General features: G+C 41.6%; 1 protein-coding gene across 1 annotated transcript in view; it reads left to right on the top strand.

The window, feature by feature from the left end:
• CYBB (cytochrome b-245 beta chain) overlaps window positions 1–24556 on the top strand; it is a 103386-nt gene that overhangs the window by 71855 nt on the left and 6975 nt on the right. The window contains exons 4-11 of the mRNA XM_081809005.1: window positions 516–626; window positions 8750–8834; window positions 11461–11606; window positions 13646–13836; window positions 16914–17043; window positions 19431–19523; window positions 22037–22290; window positions 23393–23555. Of these exons, the coding sequence (XP_081665131.1) occupies window positions 516–626; window positions 8750–8834; window positions 11461–11606; window positions 13646–13836; window positions 16914–17043; window positions 19431–19523; window positions 22037–22290; window positions 23393–23555 (1173 nt within the window). The remainder of the gene's footprint in view (window positions 1–515; window positions 627–8749; window positions 8835–11460; window positions 11607–13645; window positions 13837–16913; window positions 17044–19430; window positions 19524–22036; window positions 22291–23392; window positions 23556–24556) is intronic.

Raw genomic sequence — 24556 nt, 5'->3', positions numbered from 1 at the left:
TAATTATAATGCCAAAGCATTACACGAGACCAACTTAAGTTACTGCTGAAGTGAGTCTGAGAATTAAGAAAATCTTCTTTAGAAAGCCCCAGTTTCTATACTGAACTCTAATTAATGATACACATGCTTAAGTATTTAGGGTGGAAGTGAACTGATGCCTGCAATGCATCAAAAATAAGATGTATCTATGGATGGCTAGAGGGATGGGTAGATGGATGGGCAGCTATGTGATGGTGGAACCTGGGAGATGGGAAAACAGGTGTTCATTGTGACATTATTTCAAATTCTCTTTACGTTTGAAAATTTTCATAGTAAAATGTTGGGTTGGGAGAGAAGGGCCAAATTAAAACGAAGGATCCCAGCAGGCCCTCCAGGTAGACTCTCAGTTCTGAAGGATCTTCCTTCTCAGATAACTTGACGTCTCTGGTGGGCCTCATGCTGGGAACCCTGGAGAAGTGGTGGAAGGGTGTTCTGTGCTCATAGGAATTACCTGCTTCCTATCCCACATCTTCCAGTTTGCGCTGCCATTGGCCAGGGCCCCTGCAGCCTGCCTGAATTTCAACTGCATGCTGATTCTGCTGCCAGTCTGTCGAAATCTGCTCTCCTTCCTCAGGGGTTCCAGCGCGGTAAGAGCAAACATTTATAAAGTTGACGCTTCTCAAAATTTTCAAAGGACATCACACTAAATGTCCTTTCTAAGGAAAAGCGGACTAATGGAGTGTGAGGATTCCAACCTCTGTCCAATATTCACAAGCCAAGGGATGCCTGATTCTCCATTTTATTTGCATATTAGTTGTTGATGGAGCTCCCTGAGACAACTATTTAACTTGGAACAGACATTTTAAAAAAAAACCAAAAAACCAAAAAAACAATCAACCTACACCTCAAGAAGAGCCATAAAACACTTGTGCGTGTGCATGCGCATGCGCCCACACACACACGCCAGACATACATAATATAATATATTATGGACTTTATGAGGCTGACATGGGATTTGGGAATTAATCCTACAGTGCCATGTTTTTCAAAATTTTTAAGTCAGAGAAAATTCTCTTCGTGGCTAACATCCCAAGCAGGTGGAATAAAGGAGCGATGAGACACAGTATAATGAGGGTAACTAAGAGGTATTGAGTCCGTGGAATTGAGGAGTTCAGAGATTTCTAAATGCCCAGGGCGGTTTTTTTAACCCTCATTTCAACAATTTGGTGAGCCCCTAAATGTACTCTGCTAGAAGAAAAAAAAGATTATATAAGAAACTTTGTAACCTAGGGTATATGAATTTCTTATTGTTGTTATCATACAAAGATGAAAAACAAGGAATTTAGAATCTACTTAGATCTATGTACTCAAATAAATATGATACAAAGCAAAATCTGATGGGTCCCGCAGAACATTAGAAATAAGGGGCTATGGGGAGAATCAAAGAAGGAGGAATTGGGAATGAAGGTGGGGCAGGGAATGAAGAAAGGCTTCTTCGAAAAGGTGGCATCAAATATGGGCATGTTAGGATCAAACAAGCCACTAGGAGATGTAAATAAGAGAGAAAGACATTCTACATGGAGAAAATGGAATGGGCCAACGCAAAGAAGATAGTAAGGAAATGACATTCTTGAAAGCCCCATAGGAGCATGACACTTGGCTTGTGTTGGGATTTGTTTGCAGTTCCTGATCCCACCCAAGAGGGTAGCTTGGAAAAGTTAGGGATTGATGTCTTGGTGAGACCCATTCTACTGGATCATGAGTAACGACTAGCGTCTGTTTTTCCTCTTAATACAATGTATGTGTCTGATATTAACCAGACTTAAAAAATCTATTAAGTAGAGATAATTTATAGAGGAGAGCAATGACAATCTACTTTGATGGGGATGTGGGGATTGTAAAGGGCAGGTGTCTGAGGTAAGGCTTTGCTGGTAAACTAGGACTTAAATGTATAGCTGAGAAGTTAATACTTAATTTGGCAATCACGGAATATTTGGGGGAAGGGAAGTGATCCAAACTGTCAATAACAAGTAGAATTTGCCTTGAACTCTGCCTTATTTTTCCTTATCTTACTAAATTTACTAGTTGATTTACGAATACAGGATTAGCGGGATACAATTAACAGTAGACACTGACTACAAGGGTTTCTAAATCATCTTCTCAGTCTAAGAAACCACGGAGGTAAAATTCCATTTGATTTAAAGTTTTAGCAACGAGCAGCCTGTAAAGTACAGGGCCTGGCGTACTCTAGGTGCCCAGTGAACACTGGCTAAATGAAGCTCATGTACTGTAACTTTTTGTTTTTAGGAAGGCACGATTCATTTTTTTGGCCTTCCCCCCATGCCCTGTTTGAATACTTTCTATTTAGAGGAAGTAAACCCTGAGAAACAGGCAGCGTTTTCACCAGGATGGCCAGTTAAGAAATCCTTGTTACCGCCCAGGCCCAAATTGCACTGCCATTGAGCTGCCATGCCCCGTGAAAAGCACATGTTGTAATGGCCGCTTTCAGGCTTCCTGTGGCCCAGGAGGGAAGATCTTCACGAAGGTCTTCAAAGGCAGGGACGAAATAAGGCTGCTCTTCAAATTGCAGAGAAGCTCTGAAAATCGGAGAGATCCGTATGTAAGAGAATATATTTTTAAAAATTAGCAGCAAGCAACATTCTTTTAGAGACCGGGAGTGTCCTTCCTTCCATGTTTCCCAACCTGAAATGTGAACTTGGCAAACGAAACTTCTTTTCTGATTGGAATTAAAATGAGTGACCATGCTGTGACCAATGTTGGAAATCCAAATAGCTGTCCCCTACTGAGTCTTCATAGAGCTCACCTCATAAAAGCTGCACATCAAGTCAGTGAGATGGGGATGAAATGAAATGGCAATGTTGGAATTCAAACCCGGCTCTTTGTGCCCCCAGAGCCCATTCACTTTCCTACGTGCCACCTACACTCAAAACTGTCTTCTTGTCACATGACGGTCTTAAAAAGTCCATCATATATGTGAAGGCTGGAGCATCCTGAATAGCCTAGGCCCGAAATGGCAAGATTGTTGTAACTTCAAGGATTTGTTAGTAGGTTGCAAACTACACAGTCACAGAACGTCCATTCAATTTCTAGTGGTCTTAATCAGTTAGACTTTGCTTTATAATCCTTCTGATTGTTTGGAGGAGTAAAGCCCCAGTATTGGCCCACCCTGGGGAAAGTAAAGGTAAAGGCTCTCAGCCTGCTTTGTTGAGGAGAATGGGGAAGGATGGGGCCTAGCATGCAGAAGTCCCTAAGGAAGCCTTAATAATCCCACCTTGCCATGCAGAAACTAAATTCTAATCGGATGGGAGTCCTAGTCTTCAGATCAGAAAGAAAAAAGAAGGTGAGAGAGTCAGCTCTTATCTGTAACCTTATATAGTCTGAGAGTCAGAGACCCTCACTGTGGCTCTGTGTCTAACCACATGGTCTAGGGAAGTCTCTTGGACTTCCTGTCTCACGGTTTTTTTTTTTTTTCTTTTTAGCTGAAAAGCAGGTGAGACAATGCAACTGTAAGAATGAATATAACATTCCAAAAGTATATTAATTGACTAAGCTGTCAACTGCTGAGTTGTCAGTCAACAAACATTTGGTTGAGTGCCAGCTATATGCTAAGTACTGGGGACACATGGTGAGTAAAGAGTAACATATGGATAGGCCATGAACTCAAGGAGCTTAGAGTTCTATGGAAGAGATAGAGAAGAAACATGCGACTTCAAAGTTACAAGCAGTGCTATACAAATAAACTGATGTTCTTATTTATCACCTATCCTACTGCCATCGGGTTTGGACATTACTGTCAGCTTCTTTGCCTGAGTTCTATAGATTCAAGGGTGGCTTTTGTAATTTCTCCCAAATTGCATATAAACATCTAATTTAAGTGAGTTCATGGCATGTGTAGTGAGACCAGGTGTACATAAAATAGAACTTTTAAGTTTCTGTATTGGTCATGTTATAGAAACTCATGTTTACCCCATTAAATATGCACTCCTTTTTAGTTCCATTTCTAACTTGAAAAAAAAATATTTTTTCAGGGCACCTGGGTGGCTCAGTGGGTTGAGTGTCCAACTCTTGATTTCAGCTCAGGGCATGATCCCAGGACCCTCCCTGCTCAGCGAGGAGTCTGCTTGTCCCCTCTACCTCTGCCCCTCCCCCCACTCTCCCTCTCTCTCTTTCTCAAATAAATAAAATCTTTACCTTAAAAAATTTTTTTTCTCTCTTGCAGTTTAAATGCAGCGTAGAAATTTGCTGAGATTACTCAATAATAATAATATTAGCTTAGTGAGGTCGGGCTAGGCTCGAGGTGACAGTAACAGAGAAACTTCCCTTTAGAAGTCAATGGCAAAAGGGGTAGTTCAGTGAGGAAGCCATGGGACATGATGGTAGCTTGGGTAATTAGGAGGTAGCTGGCGATAATCCAGAAGGGACTCAAAAGCATAAAAATGGTATCTGTGTGATGAGGAGCAAGCCCTGGGCAGTCAGAGGCAGCAAAGCCCTTCCTTCCCACACCGCCAGCCAGCGGGCTTGTTCCCATTTCAGGAAATGGTGAGGAGATTGTATTTGGAAGCCCCATATAAACATGACTTGTGACTTCTCTTTGGACTTTTTTGCGGGGGGCCATCCTGAGCATATCCTAGAGGGCAACTGGGAAAAACTAGGGATTGGTGCCTTGGTGAGATCCATTCCAATGACCCACTGGTAACTAATGGCCTCTGTTTTTCCTTTTTATGAGATGTGTGAGTTTCATATCAACTAGCTTTTTAAAAAAAACCTACCTATTAAATTCAGAGTATTACAAATGGACCTTTTATTTCTCAAGCACATCTCTCCATTGTTCTGGCATTCAATTTCTTTTTCTCTAACACTCTGCTGCTCAAGTTGATGGGGGCATCAGAATCTGTTGTTCCATATTTTTGATGATCTATATTGATGATGATAAGGGTAGAACTATGGAAACACTGTAGAGGCCACATCAAAACCATATTTTTTTTCTTGAAATTCAGCATGGGGAGCTAAGACATACTAGCTGAAGAGTTAAATAATGATACAAAAAAACACTCAAATATTTATTAAACACCTCTTAGTGAATCTATAAAACAGACCTATGAGAGAAGAACTATGATAAATACATAGGTAAGGAAGTTAGAAACTGAGCATATTGTTCAACGTCACACAGCTAGGTGGTCGGGCTGAGATCCAACACATGTATATCTGATGGCAAGTTTTGCAGAACTTGCCCTCTGAAATGTAATTCAGCACTGATTTCTGATCCTACTGTTCCCATTCTCTCAGTCTTAGGACTCCAAATGTATTCCATCACTCCAATAAGGACTATATTAATTATCTGTTGCTGTGTGAGAAATTTCCACAAATTAAGTGGCTTAAAACAACCCCAATTTATTAGCTCTCAGTTCTGCCAGTGAGAAGTCCAGCATCCTGTGTTTGGTTGGGTTCTCTGCTCAGCATATTACAAGGCTGAAGTCAAGGAGCCAACTGGGCTGAATTCTCAAATGGAAACTCTGGGTAAAAATCTTCCAAACTCATTCTTGTTGGCAAAAATCAGTTCCTTGCAGTTGTGGGACTGAGGTTCCTGTCTCCTTGCTGACAGCCATTCAGGGGCTGCTCTCAGATCCTGAAAGTCCCTGTATTCCTTCCATGTGGCCTCCTCCATGTTCAAGCCAGCAACATTGCAGCAAATACTTCCCGTGCCTTGAATCTCTGAGTTCTTCCGTCTCTGAGTTCTGGACCCAGATTTAAAGGGCCATGTGATTGGCTCAGGCCCACCCAGATAAACTTTCTCTTAAGGTCAATTTGGGACTTTCGTTACCTCTGTAAAGTGCCTTTTGCCATATAATGTAACAAACTCATAGGAGTGACATCCCATCACATTCACAGGTCAGGTCCCACCCCCACTCAAAGGGAGGAGATTATATAAGGTCATTGGGGATCACCTTTGAATTCTGCCTACCACAAGGACTCCAAGAAACTATGGAGGAACCTAGCAATTGGGAAACAGGAAAAAGATATTTCCTTAAAATTGTAAAGAATACAAAGTAGTAAAACAATGTACAGCACTTGAAATAAACAGAAAAGACGACAAGGCTGTATAAGAAACCAAAGACAATTTTTCACCAACAGAAATGTAAGCTAAGGGATTTCAAATAGGAAACCCTTATTTTGAGAACCTGAGTCACTGCCCACCTCCACCAGTGGACACTTAGCTGTAGCTGATGCTGTTGGTGTTTCACTCATGTTCCCTCCACACTTATGGTTCTACAGCACATGGGGTAGCTGCCTTCTGCAAGCCCCACTCATTCTCTGCCTGAGGATTTTCTTTCAGCCCTCTCCTGGGGCAAGCCTGAAATGCCAGGGAGTTGATGCCCTGGGACCAGCCCTTGGCCTGTGACAGATGGGAGTCGGGGGATGAATTCCTAAGCTTTCTAACCGCTCAGGTAAAAAAAAGAAAAGAAAGAAAGAAAGAAAGGAAGGAAGGAAGGAAGGAAGGAAGGAAGGAAGGAAGGAAGGAAGGAAGGAAGGAAGAAAGAAAGAAAAAGAAAGAAAGAAAAAGAAAGAAAGAAAGAAAGAAAGAAAGAAAGAAAGAAAGAAAGAAAGAAAAGAAAAGAAAACCTCTGGAGCATTTTCTATATCTCTCAGAGTCCTCTAATCAAAGAGACCATGGTATGGTATGGTATGATATGATATGATATGATATGATACATGATAGTGGTAGCTGATCTGATAATACACCCTTCATTCGTAGCCTTCTCTTCCCAATCTCACTTCCCCTGACCTTGTTTTCTGTGATCACCTTGCAGTTGACTTAAATTCTTGTCTTGGGTTTTTTTTTAGACATGTAGAATAATAGTGACTATATCTTTGCATTTGGTTTGGTGGAAAAGGGTATGAACCTTAAAGACAAATAGACTTGGATCCCAGCCAATGTGAGATTTAGCTTTAATTTTTTTAATCTGTAAAATGAGGACAATAATCCTTATCACATTGTCACTGAATGAGGTAATGATTATGGCTAAACTGCCTGGCTCACAGAAAGCATTCAATAGAGTCTAATTCTTTCTTCCTTTCTCTGGAATCCTCTGTGTCTTCCTCACTAGTAGTATTTCTGCAGTCCCGGGAATCTGCTCTCATGGTCCCATGCTCTCTGTAGATGTAGCTAACCCAGAGATAGTAGAGTAAGCACAATTCTCCACACAACTACATTTTTTTCTATAAAATCAGAACATGTTATTAAAAATAACTAAGCCATGGGGCCCCTGGGTGGCTGAGTCGGTTAAGCATCTGACTCTTGATCTCAGCTCAGGTCTCGATTTCAGGGTCGTGAGTTCAAGCCCCATGTTGGGCTCCATGATGGGCATGGAGCCTATTTAAAAAAATAATAAGTAAGTCAAATATTAAACACCCTTAGATTAAATTGAATATGTTTAGAACCAGATACTTATAATACCTAAGATTTTTTTTTTTTTGGCACTTGGCTCTCCTTAACAGTTGTCTGTATCTTGCAGCCAGAGCAAGCATTTGACCAGGTTTCAGGAGGACAAAGCTTTGATTCAACCATAAAGCACAGTTTGTGTTTTTTCTACTTTGGGCATTGACCTGAATCAAGATTCAAATCCAAATCTTCCTCCCCCCACCACTTATTTGTTTATTTATTTATTTATTTTGTATTATTATGTTCAATTAGCCAGCAAAATCCACATCTTCTAACATGTATCAGGACAGTCACACTTGAGTACTGACCAAAATACTATTTTTAATGTCAAGGTAATCATAAAAGGTATGAAAACATCAGAATATTGATACTCTGGCATCAGATAGCCTGTATTTAAATCCCAACTCTGCCGCTTATTAACTATGTGACCTAAGGCAGGGGTAACCTCTCCACTTGTTTCTCCCTAACCTGTTATACAGTGATAATAATGGTACCTCCCTGCTAAGATTGATGCAAAAATAAAGAGTCAGAATGCATATAAAACACTTAAAACAGCTCCTTGCAGAAGCTCTTTGTAAATATTAGCTATTGTTCTTTTTGCCATTAATATTTGGTTAATGATATCTCCTTGCAATGTTGTCTCTGTCAACAGAGGCGGGTGGACAATTTTTTCTCCTCGCACAGTGTAGGTCTTAGAAAGGTGTTGTTCTAAAACTATTCACTTGTTCTAGAACTGTTCACTTGTCTGTGTCCCCATTAGACTTTCAGGGTCATGTGAAATGCATACAGCTTTCCTATTACAATGCCAGTGTCCCTAGGAGAGCTGACTCTTGAATCTCTCACCTAACACTTAACTTACTGGTTGACATCCTCACAAGGATGAGCCTTTGCTAACTGCCCAGCGTGGGACTGTGAGGGAGCTCACATACATTCTGGGGTGGGGAAAAGTGATGGAGAAGACACAGAGACAGAGCTTCCCTCCTTCAGGTCCAGGTAAAATATGCAGAAACTGGTTGTAGGGACCTGACACTTAATGTTCAACAAACTTCTTTGGGCTTCTTGGTTTGAGCTGGTTGTGCATGCGTGTGGTTACTGCAGGAACCTGTCAGGTAGGCCACTCACTGTTTGACCTTGGGAAGATGACTACAAGTATCTGAGCCTCGGTTTTCTCATCTGTCGAATGCATAGAATGACACTGTTTTTAGGGTGATTATGACAATTAAATGAGGTGACACGTATCTACTGCCTAGCACACAGAAAACCTTCTTGTTAACAATTACTACTTTGTTCTTTTCTCCTAAATCAAAGTGCTGTTCCACAAGAATTCGAAGACAACTGGACAGGAACCTCACTTTTCATAAAATGGTGGCATGGATGATTGCACTTCACACTGGTAAGTTTATTAAGATATTTGAGATTGCAAAGAAAACGTGGAACCAGAGAGTTCCCTCTATTCCTAGATTGCTTTTATTTTTAGAGGAGATCAGCATTTTTAGGTAGATTAGGTGGTGATTGGATATGTTGTATTTTTTAATTTATTTTTTTTAATTGAAGTATACTTAACATACAATATTATATTGGTTTCAGGTGTACAACATAGTGATTCGACAATGACATACATTATAAAATGCTCACCATGATAAATGTAGTTACCGTCTGTCACCACACAAAGTTAGTACAGTATTATTGGCTATATTCCCTATGCTGTACTTTACATCCCTGTGAGTTATTTGTTTTATAACTGGAAGTTTATATCTCTTAATCTCCTTTACCTATTTTGCCCATCCCCTCACCCCCAACCCCTCTGGCAACCATCAGTTTGTTCTCTGTATTTATGAGTCTGTTTCTGTCTTGTTTGGTTTGGTAGGTTTGGTTTTTAGATTCTACATATAAGTGAAACCATATGGTATTTGTCTTTCTCTGTCTGATTTATTTCATGTAGCATAATACCCTCTAGGTCCATCCATGCTGTAGCAAATGGCAAGGTTTCATTCTTTTTTATGGCTGAGTAATACTCAATTTTGTGTATATATATACACAATTATACAATATATATATTATATACCACTTCTTCTTTATCCATTCACCTATGGATGGACACTTAGGTTGCTTCCATATCTTGGCTATTGTAAATAATGCTGCTATAAACATGGGGATGCATATATCTTTTTTTCAAATTAGTGTTTTCATTTTCTTTGGGTAGAATTATTGGATTGTATGGTATTTCTTTTTTTAGTTTTTTGGGGCAGCTCCATTGTGTTTTCCATAGTGGCTGCACCAATTTACATTCCCAGCAAGATATGTTGTACTTTTCAAATGAATTCTGTTAAAAAATATTCACCATTCTTTCTTCCATCCCAATATTAGGGTTTATTCCTTCAAGTCTTAAAACTTTTTTATCTTGGGCTCTTCTGACAAAATCCGAGTGTCTTCACCCTTTTCCATGCTTTTTAATATAAAAAAAGTTAGTCCACAACTGAGAGCTTTTATTTATCCATTAAAAAAAATACTAAGGTTGAACATGTAGATTTGTGGATTTCTTGCAGTAACCCTAAGATAGGATATCTTCTCAACTTACGGGTTGTGGTTCTTGCCACAACCCATAAGTTGAAAAGATACCTTATTTTAAGGGTAAGATAGCCCTTATCAGCTAAGTGTGTTCTTTATTATTATTGTTATTATATATCTAACAGGTATACATATGTATATATGTATTCTATATTATGTGTTATTATTATAATTATTAAAGTGGCGGTGTTGGCACAAGGGATGTATCTGGGACCATTATCAAATCTTCACTAATTCACTTAACAAATAAGTGATGTGCCGGGCAATAGGCATGCACACAGGCACAGTGATGAACAAAAGAGATTTTTATTCTGCCCTTAAAGAATTTCCCCATAATTTGAGTAAAATAGGCTTAGATTGCAGGTGTTTAACTGGATTTCTCTTCTATTAGTAGATCGTGCAGGCTTTCTGAGCTGTGGCAAACAAAATGGTTCAAAAGCAAAATGCATGATAAAATCTTATTAGAAAGCAACATAGCGTAATGATTAGGAGCAAAGATTTGAGCACCAGATTGCTTGGATTCGATTCTTAACTCTGCTGCTTCCTAGCTTGGTGATCTTGGGCAAGATATTAAAGCAATCTATGGGGTGCCTGGGTGGCTCAGTCGTTAAGCGTCTGCCTTCGGCTCAGGTCATGGTCCCAGGGTCCTGGGATCGAGTCCCACATCGGGCTCCCTGCTCGGCGGGAAGCCTGCTTCTCCCTCTCCCACTCCCCCTGCTTGTGTTCCTGCCCTCGCTATCTCTCTCTCTGTCAAATAAATAAATAAAAAAAAATTAAAAAAAAAAAATAAATAAAGCAATCTATGCCCCAGTTTCCTCATCTGTAAGATGAGATGATACTAATAGTATAAGGATTAATTATAAAGCACTTATAACAGTTCTTGAAACCCAGTAAGTTGTATGTAAGTGCTTGTTAAGTAAGGAATGCAATTTTCAAGAAGATATTCACTCTTGTGGCCGTTGGCTTATATCAGTTCGATAAAATGTTATCTCTCTGGAGTAATGTCAGAGTCAGGTGAATGGGCCAGCCAAAGGCATACATTATTATATGAGAGTCTTCTTGTTTGAGCATAAATATATCAGGGGGAGAGAAACAATGAGAGCACACCTAAATATCCTCAGAGACCAAGGTTATTTTGTAGAAGCTCAGAACTTGATTGGATCTTTAGGATAATGTCGTTTAACATCTGCATTTTACAAATGAGGAAACCAAGACCAGAGAGGTCAAGTGATTTGCGTATGATCACACAACTAGAGGATAGCTTACCCACTAGAGTTCTAGTCTTGCCTCTCTGGCCTGGAGACCCAGTTCTTGTTTCTAAGTGTCCTGGGCCATCCCTGTGTCTCCCTGTATCTTATCATAGAGTCGGGGGTTATAGGCAGAAACCCAACTTAACACAAAAATTGTCCACACCCTTCACCTTGTTTGTTTCTGTTCTTTGTTCTCTTCAGCGATTCATACCATTGCCCATCTGTTTAATGTGGAATGGTGTGTGAATGCCCGAGTCAACAATTCTGATAGCTATTCAATAGCACTCTCTAACCTTGGAGATAAACCTGGTGAAAGTTACCTCAATTTTGCTCGAAAGAAAATCCCGGTAAGTCTGTTTCTGGATTCAAATGGTCCCTAGGCCATTAAAACTGAGGACTAGATTTCAGCAAGTGAAGAACTCTACTTGGGCAGAACATCAACAATGTTAAAAGTTGACTATCAGTGGGCCAAGTCTGTAGTTTCTAAGAATGTGGGTACAGAGAAAATGTCTTCCACACTCCTGATCCCATGTGTGGAGCGTCTCTAGATGTTTTCCAGGTCCTTAGGCTCACCTGTGGAATCTGGAGTAACTCAGGCTCACCCATGACAATGCCCACCACCAAAGAAAAGACAAGAACACACATCTAGTCAAACAAAGTTGAGTTTATCACTTCCTGCAGCAAAAGAGACCTAGCACCATGAGAAAGTCTGGGACATTCCAGGAAGGTGTTCGTAGAGGCTTGTTATAGGACAGGGACTTGCGTTAGGTGGTTTTGGAGGGGTTTAAGGAAGCAAGGATTTGCTCTGCATCAGGTATGGTCAGGAATTGGGGGTTTTTCTAGGATTGGGTATCTTAGCAGCAGTCACTTGTGTTGTTGTCTTGGCTCTGACATAATTCCGGAGTGGTCTTTTTTTTTTGTCTCACTCCCTCACAGTCACCGAATGACCTCGTCTGATGTGAGTGTTCTAGGAAATTGTTTATGTGAATTAGGGAACACTCCGACCTCGGTGTTAGTACTAGGCTAGCCACTAGGCTGACAGCCGACAGAAACGCATTTCTTCTTTCTTGCCTACGACATCTGAGGGGTGGCCTATGTCTGCTGATTATTGGCCCATGGGAAGCACGGTGCACTGGGAGTAACTCCATGGTCTTCCAGGGGCAGCCATTTGGGGTATCCACAGCAAGGACTGCTTCCCATCCAGCAGTTGTTAGAGCTTCCTACACTCAGACGGAGAAGCTCTGAGTCATCTTCATGTGCCCTATGGCTTGGGAGGATGGCCAAGTCACATAATTATACACTGAATCCCAAACGTGTTTCCTCGTGTTTAGAAAAGATGAGAAGAAAAGTCCCTTAACATTGCAGATATAATTCTCCTCAGGCTAACATGAAAACAACTTGCATAAAAGAAAACAAATTCCTTTTCTGTAACTTCTGGGATAATTTTTCTTTCATATTGTTCATTGTTCGTACAATGATATAGAAGGAAGGCAATGTGAACATACTCGGTGAGCCGACGCTGTCATGCTCTGCCCGGATCTCTTTGGACCACTTGCACTGTGTCTGTGCTCCCCCCACCTTTCTGTGTGTTTTCACTTCTCAATTTCTGATGCCAGTGTTTCTTCCTCAGAGGACCACCCTGGCGCTATCGGAGTCCCTTGGCCCACAAGCTCAGAGATCTGGAAGGGTCTGGATGGCTACCTCTCTGTGGGCAGCCGTTAACCAATAGCTGATGGGTGCAGGCCATGAAAGCCCAGCTTCCTTGCCTTGAGTCAGGGATGAACTCTGAGGTGTGACCTACCCTCCACAGTTCCTCCGCAGCATCAGGCTGAAGCTACCTTCTCTAAAGACTTGGCCTGAGATCACCCTCGTGTTTGACTTGTTCCTCTTTCCTGTCCTATTGCCCATCTTCTTACCAGTTTCTTCTGGAGCACACCTTTTTAAAATCACTTGCTCATGAATCCTCATCTCAAGGTCTGTCTGCTTCAGGGGAACCCAGCCTAAGATGGGAGGCATGTCCAGAATACATTTGCCAACCAAGCACTGAGGCCCTTTCTAAACCAAAGGGAGAAGGAGCCTCAGACCCTTTTAGGACATCTTACAGTTGGCTGATGTCCTTTATTCGATACTCCCTTAGGACTATTTCAGTGTATCAGTTAGTACTTCCTGTGACACCCTGACCATGTAAGACAGTTTTAAATTGAGAAATATCTATTCTAAATCTATCTCACTCTGTGAGGGATGGTTAGGATTATCGGAAGGGGGAATGAAAATACCTATTGGCCTATACACCAGACGCTTTATAAATAGTCTTGCATTTGAGAGCCTATGAGTAATGTGTGTGTGTGTGTACGTGTGTGTGTGTGTGTGTGTTTGTATTTTGCAGAATCCTGAAGGAGGCCTGTATGTGGCTGTGACCCGGCTGGCCGGCATCACTGGTATTGTGATCACACTGTGCCTCATATTAATTATCACTTCCTCCACCAAAACCATCCGGAGGTCTTATTTTGAAGTGTTTTGGTACACACACCATCTTTTTGTGATCTTCTTCATCGGTCTCGCCATCCACGGAGCTGAGTGAGTGTTTAATCTCCGAGGTCAAGTACTTTAAATCCTTTAGTTTCCAGGTGTGAGGCTGTTAGAGGTATAGCGACCTCCTTGTCTGTGTGTCGTCAGACTCTCTGCTGGGGGAGTATGAGGGGACACCAGAGGTCAGTTGGCTAGAGGCCACTCAGCAGCATTTTCGTTTATTGCACCCGATTAATAGCTATTATTTCTGTAGTAATTTAACAATAGCTATTATTAATGCAGTTAATTCTAGCAAGCTTGAAAAATACCCCAACGTTTGAGTACCTCTCCAAGTGTGTAAAACATGTTAAGGGTGCTGGAGGGGTCTTGGATGTCTGCAATGATGTTTCTTATGGCTTAATCACTAGTAAATTAGACAAACTCCCAAACTAGAGGGGCTAAATTAATCAGGTGAAAGGGTTTGCTGTAGTTCGATGAGCTTTGCTTCAAGCTGGACATATATTGATTGCCTACTGTGTATGAGGACTGGTCTCCGGCACGATGGGGAATACTAGAAGGAAAAATACATGGTTATTGCCTTCCAGCATTCTAATACAATAAAGGTAAGAGCTCGCTTCTAGGGGTGCCTGGGTGGCTCAGTCGTTAAGCGTCTGCCTTCGGCTCAGGTCATGGTCCCAGGGTCCTGGGATCAAGCCCCGCATCGGGCTCCCTGCTCCGCGGGAAGCCTGCTTCTCCCTCTCCCACTCCCTCTGCTTGTGTTCCCTCTCTCGCTGTGTCTCTCTCTCTGTCAAATAAATAAAATCTTTTTTTTTTTTTTAAGAGCTCACTTCTATTGAGCACTCATTATAGACATGAAATGTTTCTTTTAGGTAGAGATCCTCTTACATCCCCATTTCCTGGGGGAAATTGTAGACAAGGAAACAAGCTAACAAAGCTAAACTATGTAGCCCAAGTCAGCCAGTTTGTAAGTGGCATAGCTGGGATTGGGGCCCAGGTGGTCTCAGGCAGGCCATGACAAATACTCTCATAGAGACTCACAGTGCCTGCATGTGTGGTTGGGACAGTTCGTCTTATGGGAAATCCTATTTAATACCAGGTTTCCTTTTTATGCTGTTTCACACCAGCTGATTCTCCCACCTGCACACAAAAGTAGGCTTGGGGAAGTCCCCTGGTGGGTTTGGGGCTCCACATAACTAAGCATCAAGAGAGCACCTGCTCAAGGTTCAATGACTGTGCTGGGAGCCAAGTTGGCCTGGAGGTGACTAAGACCTGAGTGTGAAAAGGGGAAAGGGTGGGAAGATGCAGCATTGGGCAACCACTTTGTATGCATTCTTGATTGACTTGCTGACTCTGACCCCGATCAACTCTTTCTAAGCACTGAAGAATCTGTGTAGGCAAAGAATCTCTTGACTCTCCTAAAGCAATTGAGTATCTTTAAATGGGATTTGATCATAAGCCAGCTGTTTCAAGGAATCCTACAGACAAAAAATGAATCTCTTCCCCTCTCTAGCTTAGTACTTCCACCGCTTTATGCTTGTATAGTTTCACAACTATGCATTTACCTTTGGAGCAGGCAGACGAGGTATATTTGCCCCACTCTCCATCTGAAGAGAATCTGCCACTTACACTGGTTGGCTGATTGCTCACAGTCTCATGGCCTTGGCAGCAGCAGCTGAACTGGGATTAAAATCCAGGTTTCCTGACTTCTGGTCCTTGCACTGAGAAGAGGGGAGAATCCAATTTTGTTTTCTCTCCCTTAATCCCCATGTGAACTTGGGACTTAGGAATTTTGACAATTATCATTTGTTGGACTCTTACTTTGTGTTGACATATCTTATGCATCAGGCCAATGGATCACTAAAATACACCTTTAATTAGGTATTATTATACCTATTTTACAACTGCAGAAACCGAGGTTCAGAAGAAGTTAAATAACTTGCCCAAGGCCACCAAACTAGCAAGGGGTAGACCTGGGATTTGAAACAAAGGCTGTCTGACACAGGCCCAAAATTGGTTTCTCCAAATTATTCTGCTTCTAAGTTACTAGTTTCTCTAAGCCTCGGTGTTCTCATGTGTCAAATGGGGCTGCCAATACTTACCATTCAGGCTTGTTATGAGGGTCAACTGAGATAATTTGTGTAGAGTAACTTTCCCCAGGCCTGGCACATAATAGATGCTCAGTACATGGTAACTCTCTGCCCCAAGGCCTAGGGATAGAAAAGGATGGTTAACAGCCTTGAATTAAAACATTCACAGAATATACCAAGTGGCACAAGAAATTTTAGGTCCCCCATACAACTATTACAAAGGGGGCCTTCTGTGTCTCTTCTTCATATATATTCTGAAGACCCTGCCATTTATGTTCCTTGAGGTCAGGAACATGACTTACCTGACTTTGTGCCCCCCTTCTTCTGTTCCCAGTAAACCCACATTGTCTTGTGTGTTAGCAGTTGCTCAATTGAAATGTATGGAATCGAAATGAATGTGCTCTGAGTGCTTCCAAGGACGCACCATTAGTGTTGATATCTGTGAGAATGTCATAATCCCCACAAAGTCTCCTTAAACTGATTTCAACCCTTTCGATTTACTTTAGACAATTTTGGAACAACAAATGAAGTGCTTGGACTAAGCCTCGGAGCTACTGTGTGTCAACCGCACAGGGTGCCTGTCCGTGGGGCGTAAACTTCGCCCATGCTTTGCTGGCCAGGCTCTTTGCTTCTATGACTGTCCTCACAGAGGGGGCATCTTTTTGTAATTTGCACAAAGACACTGTATGGGCGAGTACGTGCTCTGTTAGATTGGCAGTTTTCCTGTTTTTGTCTGTTTGTTTACAAATGAAAATAATACTCGAAACAGAAGCACAAATGCTCCCTTTAAGAAAACATGTACTGATGATCCAAAACCTACATATTCTTTGTGTCATTGTACATATGTTTTTTTATATTGCTGAAGAAGACATATTTCCTTTCCGTTCCTCAAATCTACTCAGAGGGGTCAATGAGATATTACTGTTAAGTGGAAAGTATAGGATCCATACTAGAATACTTGAAATATGCCCAGATTCTCTAAAAACTAAGAACTTAATTTCTTGCTACTAAATGGTCTGGACTTAATTTCCTCCCCAGGCGAATCGTTCGTGGGCAGACCCCACAGAGTTTAAAGGAACACAAGCCTGAGCAATGTGAGGGAGACCCCTCAGACTGGGGAAAACCAGGAAAATGCCCAATCCCACAGTTCTCTGGGAACCCTCCTATGGTATGTACAGTTCATTGTTACTATTACAATTTCATTACCAACAATCTTCCAACTGTGTCTAAGAAATATGTACAAATGTCATAGAGCTGTCCATTACGAATGCCATGGAACTGCTAGAATGTTATAAGTATCTACTTTTTTCTGTGATACTTATTGTCTAGAATTATTTTTTGAAAGGTAAGGATTGCATTGGTCTATTATGAACATCTTGATATAAAACTTGGAAAAGCATTGTTTTTGAAAGTGCTGTTGGGGTTCAAGAAATTCCATCTCTTCTCTTCTGGATGTGAGGGCCACAATAATACCAGTTAATGGTTTCCAGAGGGATTCCATTCTAAGCTGAGTTGGATAGCTCAGATAATCACTTATAAGGAGCTAAGAGCCTTTTCAGATACCAGGAAGTAAGACTTTCTTTACAGCTTTCAAAGCTGGGAAGGAAATTATGAAGTAACATGGAGGGCTGCCCTTAAGCATCAGGAGGCTGTGTCTACACCACATAAAGGACACTGGACAGCCAGGTTTGTACCAATGCAAGAGGATGGCAAGGATGACCAAGGGAAAACATGGTAGAATATTCACCTTCTGTTGGGAGCTCCTCTTGCATGCTCTGCAAAGTTCCATTTTGTGTATTCTCAATATCTCCGCTCCATTGAGTGAGAAGTGGGCCTTACGTTCTTCATATCTTTTCCTCCATTAGCAAGCAGTGTACCTTATTGGTTACCATGCTAAGCACTGGTATAAAGCTAGGCAAAAATCAACATTGGTACAGGGCTTCTGAACAGGATTAGTATTTTTTTAAGCACAGTATAATGTAAAGGCAAATGTCCCACCCCATTGTCTCCTTTCTTTCTTCCTGCTCTCTTAACATAGGAGTTTTCTTCCTCTAAGACACAGTCTGCTGTCCAGGGACTTAGCATCTTTAAGCATCCTTGCTCATTAATGAAAGCGACCAGATGTATCAATGAACATGCACACATCAATAGAAAGGATAAAAAAAAGAACTGAACTGCAGGTCCTCTTATGGGTTAGGGGAAGGCACATTTCCTTGAAGACAGCTGGAATCAAGGTACTACTATCTTAACAGGCATCTACCTCAAAGGAGCTTCTGGGTTTCTGGGATTAGAGGCGCTGTCCAAGACCTCACTCTATTTGATGGAGCCCCATTGCGGTGCCCAGGAAATAGATGGATGGTGCCGTGCTATTTTAAAAACCTGTCCCATGAAAACAAAGGCCAGCAGCAGAATATTTCCAACTTTCAGGGCAGATAGTCTTCAACTTTGGTGGAAGGTGGGGACATTCAGGTGCTCTCAACTTCCAATCTACAGTTTTTTCAAAACGTTTAATAGAAAGATCATATGTGAGACTGTAGGAAGCCCATTGTGATTTCTTTTTCTTTCTTGAAATCCATTCTGAGATGCCATCCTTTAAATGATATTGCCTCCTAAAGCTCTTTACTACTTCAGGTATTAAACTAGGAACCTAACTGACTGAGTCCCAGGATGGATCTGTTTATCCTAAAGGTTTTCATATAGCCAATAATACTACAGGGTAATTCCAGTGTTGTGAAACACTGAAGATTCTGATGAGAGAGGAATCTAAAGAAATCTGAAAATCTTTGGGCTTGTCCCTCTTCAGCAGGTGCATTGCATAGCTCCTAGAACTTACCAGGATATTGGAGAAACAGCTAAATTCTTGCATGAAATTTTTTATCTTGCAAAAGATTAAGCTTTGACTACATAGTTGAGAGAAAGCAGCTGCAATGTTGCATTAAAAAAAATATGGGGTTGTTGAAATGCTATCCTTAAGAGAAATGTTAATTCTGAAACTAATCTTGCTCTGCTGTAGGGTTACAGCAACTGCTGTTGCAACACCAGGAGGAAATCCCATTCTTGTGGGCAGTTCCTCTTGGGAGAGTCTTATACTGTAGATAAAGTTCCCCGGTGTGGCCAAAGGAGAATGCTCATTTCTACTGGCTCAAAACTTTATTTTAACTCTCGGTACTTTTCATGCATTCTGTTGTATGAGAAATTTACGAATCGGATATCAGATATTTAAACACGCCTACAGGGGCGCCTGGGTGGCTCAGTCGGTTAAGCGTCTGCCTTCGGCTCAGGTCGTGATCCCAGGGTCCTAGGATCGAGCCCTGCATCAAGCTCCCTGCTCGGTGGGAAGCCTGCTTCTCCCTCTCCCACTCCCCCTGCTTGTGTTCCCTCTCTCGCTGTGTCTCTCTCTGTCAAATAAATAAATAAAATCTTAAAAAATATATATATATATTTAAACAAGCCTACAAAGATTAACTTGACTTCTAAAATGTTTTGTTCCCATTAATCTTATATTAGCTATTACCCCTTAATACATCCTGTTTTCATTTTTTGTTCTGATTACAGACGTGGAAATGGATAGTGGGTCCCATGTTTCTGTATCTCTGTGAGAGGTTGGTACGGTTTTGGCGATCTCAACAGAAGGTGGTCATCACCAAGGTATTGTCTGGTTTAGGAATTACTAGTAACATCTAACTATATCATGGACAAGTTTACCCAAGTTCTCTATAGCATTGGTCAGAGCTGTCTTTCACTCGGTTTCTTTTGATTAAATGTAGAGCAGAGAGAAGATCTACAGTTGAATTCAGTCAGTATACTTAGCTTGATAATCAAATGGTTGGACCTTTTAACTGGGGCAAGTACAAGTTAACATTTTCTGTTGAAAAATGAAGCTGACGGTTTTGTGTACATGAATCTCTCTCTCTCTCTCTCTCTCAGTGTGTGTGTGTGTGTGTGTGTGTGTGTGTGTGTGGAGAGAGAGAGAGAGAGAGGAGGAGCATACTGTGATGAGTGTGAGCAGGTTAGAGTGAAGAAGCAAAGCACATGAGTTCAAAAGGGTACACACTGAGCCTTAAAATACTCAGATGCCAAAAGAACCAGGGAGCCAAGGGCAGGTCTGATTGAGGTTGAGGTAGTTTTCCAGGTCTCCCTTTACCTGCTTTTCTGTGCTGTGTATGTAATCACAGAATATCAGAGTTGGAGGACCCAAACTCTCAAGGAGGTTAGTAACTAAACTGCATCTAGAATCGAGTCTGTTGACTCCAGGTATATGGTGGCTCCCCCCACTCCACACTTCTGTGCTGCTTCTCATTACTAACTAAATAAATATCCAACTCAATAAATAGAAATAGAAACTCCTGGTTATAGTTTCAGGAAACAAGAGACAAAACTAGTTTTATCAAATAAAATTGAATTCAACTCAATACAGTTCAAAAAGTGTTTACTAAAACCCTGGTATGGGCTATTCTTGCAAAACGCATGAATTCTTCCTGCCCTCCACCCTAGCTTTTCTTTCTTGGCATCTGTGGAAGGCCAGAGGAAAGTCAGTCCAGCTGGCACTGGAAATCTTGAAATATAGGAAGCTACAGCAGTTCTCCTTTTATGATACTTATACTGTATTAGAAGAAAAAGCCCACAGAAGAGCAAAAAAGGCTGCCACAGAATTTCCCTTACTAGGCTAGACCTGACTAAGCAGGCAAGCATTTCCCTTGAACGTATTTTAAAGGCAAATCTGTTTTCCTGTGGAGAAAATAGATACTCATTTTCTTCTCATAAAAACAGATATTCATTTTCTTCTCAAAAAAAAAGAAACAAGGTGTCATCCAAAAGTATGCTGATGTCAATTCTGCTAGTGCATTTTATTTAGTTTAATCCTGATTTCACCTGTGGCAGCAAAATTGCAAAAGGGGGAAAAGAATGTTTTCACCATACAAAATTGCCACATTACAAAATTGCCAGTGAACATCACTTTCAAAATAATTTTTGTTGATTTTTATTTTTTTTGTTTTCCAAAATGAAGCTTTAAGATTCTTTATTTCCGTGATGGAAGGACGTTGGGTACTGCTTTATCATTTAAGATGGAGTGAAATCACAGGTTTGGGAAATGCTTGGCAATATTTATCGAAAGGGTTGCCCATCTTACCCCTCCTCACTCACGGAAAGAAAAGCTTGACACTATCAGTCAACATTTAGGGAGCTGCTATTTTGTTTCTGTTGATTTTTCATTGCCCTGATGTCCCTTGGTTTGTTTTTCAGTTGTACATAGAAAGTCCTGGGTATCTCAGGAATTGTCCCAGAAACAGTGTATTGCTGTCTGTATTGTAATGACAGTTTTTCATTGTGCTGCTTTGTTTCTTAAAATTATTTACCACCTCACCAGCTGATGGATGTTTGGACTGTTTCCAATTGTTTGCTGTTCTAAACAAAGCTGTGACGAACACTTGTACACACGGAGAATGAGGAAGGCAATGGGCGGGGGGGGGGGGACTGGCTTTGGGAGAGACCGATGGTGTACTTCCCAGGTAGGTAGAAATGTAAACACAATGCATGCAATCAGGCAGATTCAAGGTGTGACTCAGGACAAAGATAGACCAGTACATGCGGCTTGGTTTGGGGGATGTTGCTATATAGCCAGTCAATAGGGTGTCCTTCTTCTATCCAGCTGCCAAGGCTCTCGATGATCCTCTGGGGAGACAGGAAGGCTGAGCAAGCAGCCATCTCTTCTTTCTGTTGCTAGCACGTGCCTTGACTTCTTGGAGAAAAAAATATCACAGTAGGCTGGTGTCTTAGGCTGAACTCCCTGGCAAAGACTCTGAGACAGAGAATTGCAGACAGAAGGTTGACTGGGGCATGTTCTCAGAAGATGAACCTGTGAAAAGAAAGATGGTCAGAATCAGGGAGGAAATGAATGACCCTCACTCAGTTGCTGCTGCAGCCTCAGCTGATCCTACAGGGAGTGCGGGGGTTGGGATGACGTCTGGGAGTTGGCAGGCCGTGGGCTCCAGCTGAGGGCAAGTCGCCACGAGAGACGCATCTGCTCGAGGAAATGCCTCGTTGGGCCTGAAGAGGGGATGTGGGTGGGGCATCTTAGCTCAGCCTTTTGTCCATGTGGACACTGAAAAGGCAAGTATTTGGGGAAAGTGTAGTTTCCAGAGACACGTTTTGTTCCGTAGGTGGTCACTCACCCTTTCAAAACCATTGAGCTACAGATGAAGAAGAAGGGATTCAAGATGGAGGTGGGACAATACATTTTTGTCAAGTGCCCCAAGGTGTCCAGGCTGGAGTGGCACCCTTTCACACTGACCTCCGCCCCTGAGGAAGACTTCTTTAGCATCCATATTCGTATCGTTGGGGACTGGACGGAAGGACTTTTCAATGCTTGTGGCTGTGATAAGCAGGAGTTTCAGGATGCTTGGAAACTACCTAAGTAAGTGCAAAGCGCATATTTACAGAAGTGTACGAGTTCAGGAAAAATGTCACCAAATAGCTCCCCTTTTCCCATCTCTCACTGCACTGTCTCCTGGGTCTGAGCAAACACACAAGTTCTACAAATATAGGTAGCTATCTCGGTGTTCCCCATTTTATGTATGTGGTACGTTTAGGCATATACTAATAAATCTTGTGTGAAGTATAAAGTATTTGAATCAAATATTAATAATGAATATTCCCAAATTCCTTTAAATACGTAAGGGTCAAGGCCAAGGTGTATTAACTTTTCTTTTTTTTTTTTTAAAGATTTTTTTTTTTTATTTGAGAGAGAGAGAGCACATGAGAGGGGGGAGGGTCAGAGGGAGAAGCAGACTCCCCGCCGAGCAGGGAGCCCGACGTGGGACTCGATCCCGGGACTCCAGGATCATGACCTGAGCCGAAGGCAGTCGCTTAACCAACTGAGCCACCCAGGCGCCCGGTGTATTAACTTTTCTAACAAACAAAGTTATAGTGTATCAAAGATATTCTTAAAATTTAATTGACATATGTCATTTGAGGGTAAAGGCCAAAAATTATTCGCTTTGCCCCCTTCTTCCCACATGTTTGAGATGGTGCCAGGCACTTAGTAGATGCTAAAGTAAAGCTTATTGATTGACTCAATGAATAGACAAATGAAAAGTGAAGATATTAAATTTACAAGATGCTATGACAGAAAATTCTCACTTTACTTCAGTGTGCAATGTGAGCAGGAATTTCAACTGTGGGATGCCCTGGCAAGAGGTACAGGTGTATGTGTATGTGTGTGTGAGTGTGTGTGTGTGTGAGTGTGTGTGGTAGGTGAAAGGGTGGAGAGATGAAAAAAGTACCCCTGAGAGTTACCAAATGTTTTCAGTTAGCTAAAACTTCCTCTTCTTACTTCCAACCACTATGTCAACACCGAGTGGGTTACTTGAAAGCTATTTCATAGAAGAAAGTGCCCCAGAGATACATTGTCCCAGTTTGATGTGACATATTGCACGCCCCCAGTAATACGCTGTGCCCCATCCTACTCTGCAGTGCAAGGTAGCTCTCTAACCACCTCCTCACACGCTTCCCTCCAGGATAGCTGTGGATGGGCCCTTTGGCACAGCCAGTGAAGATGTGTTCAGTTACGAGGTGGTGATGTTAGTGGGAGCAGGGATCGGGGTCACACCCTTTGCATCCATTCTCAAGTCCGTCTGGTATAAATATTGCAACAATGCCACCAATCTGAGGCTCCAAAAGGTAAGTCCCTTCGTTTTTTCAGGGGGCTTGCTTGGGGCTGTCACCACACTCTGCTGAGTGAAGCGTGAGAGAGCCTTCGGGGCAGAGACTGGGGGGGACCAAAGGAAGTGGAGACAAGTTCCTGGTGGTTTCAGAGAGACAGACTTCTCATAAAAGGGCTATTTGATAAGTCACATGTGCTTGCATATAAGCAGGTCTATTACTGCAAGTAATATACTGCACTTGTATAGCGTTAGAAGAAATTGGGAAGAAAGGAAGTGGGGACAGAAAGTGTTGACAACCCCGACTCAGCAGCTGCCCTTTTTGTGGATTCTCTTCCAATATTTTCTCATACTCTTTGAAAGTTGTAAATATTGAGTACATATACTTTCATGGCCTGCTTTAAAAAAAAACATAGTGTTTTTTCAGTGTTGTCACAGGCTTTATGATGATCCTTTTTAATGATTCCTTTATGTTCCATGGAGAGGATACAGAATAATTTTTCTATCATCCTTTATTAGATATTGAGATTGATTCCTTTTCCAGTCCCCCAGTACTTTTTTTTTTTTTTGCAAGGAGAGGGCAGGAGACACGTCCTTTCATGAAACTTTTACTTACTTTCTTTTTTAAAAAAAAAAAATTATTTTATTATGTCATGTTAATCACCATACATTACATCATTAGTTTTTGATGTGGTGTTCCATGATTCATTGTTTGCGTATAACACCCAGTGCTCCATTCAATACATGCCCTACTCAATACCCATCACCGAGCTAACCCATCCCCCCACTCCCCTCCCCTCTAGAACCCTCAGTTTGTTTCTCAGAGTCCATAGTCTCTCATGGTTCGTCTCCCCCTCCGATTTCCCCCCCTTCATTCTTCCCTTCCTGCTATCTTCCTTTTCTTTTTTTCTTTTTTTTTTTTAACATATCATGTATTATTTGTTTCAGAGGTACAGATCTGTGATTCAACAGTCTTGCACAATTCACAGCGCTCACCATAGCACATACCCTCCCCAGTGT

The sequence above is a fragment of the Leptonychotes weddellii genome, chromosome X (assembly GCF_054177405.1).
Source record: "Leptonychotes weddellii isolate Sample4059 chromosome X, ASM5417740v2, whole genome shotgun sequence".
In the NCBI taxonomy this organism is placed as follows: domain Eukaryota; kingdom Metazoa; phylum Chordata; class Mammalia; order Carnivora; family Phocidae; genus Leptonychotes; species Leptonychotes weddellii.
The sequence above is the reverse complement of the archived record's forward strand: the minus strand, read 5'-3'. Positions and strand labels throughout refer to the sequence as shown.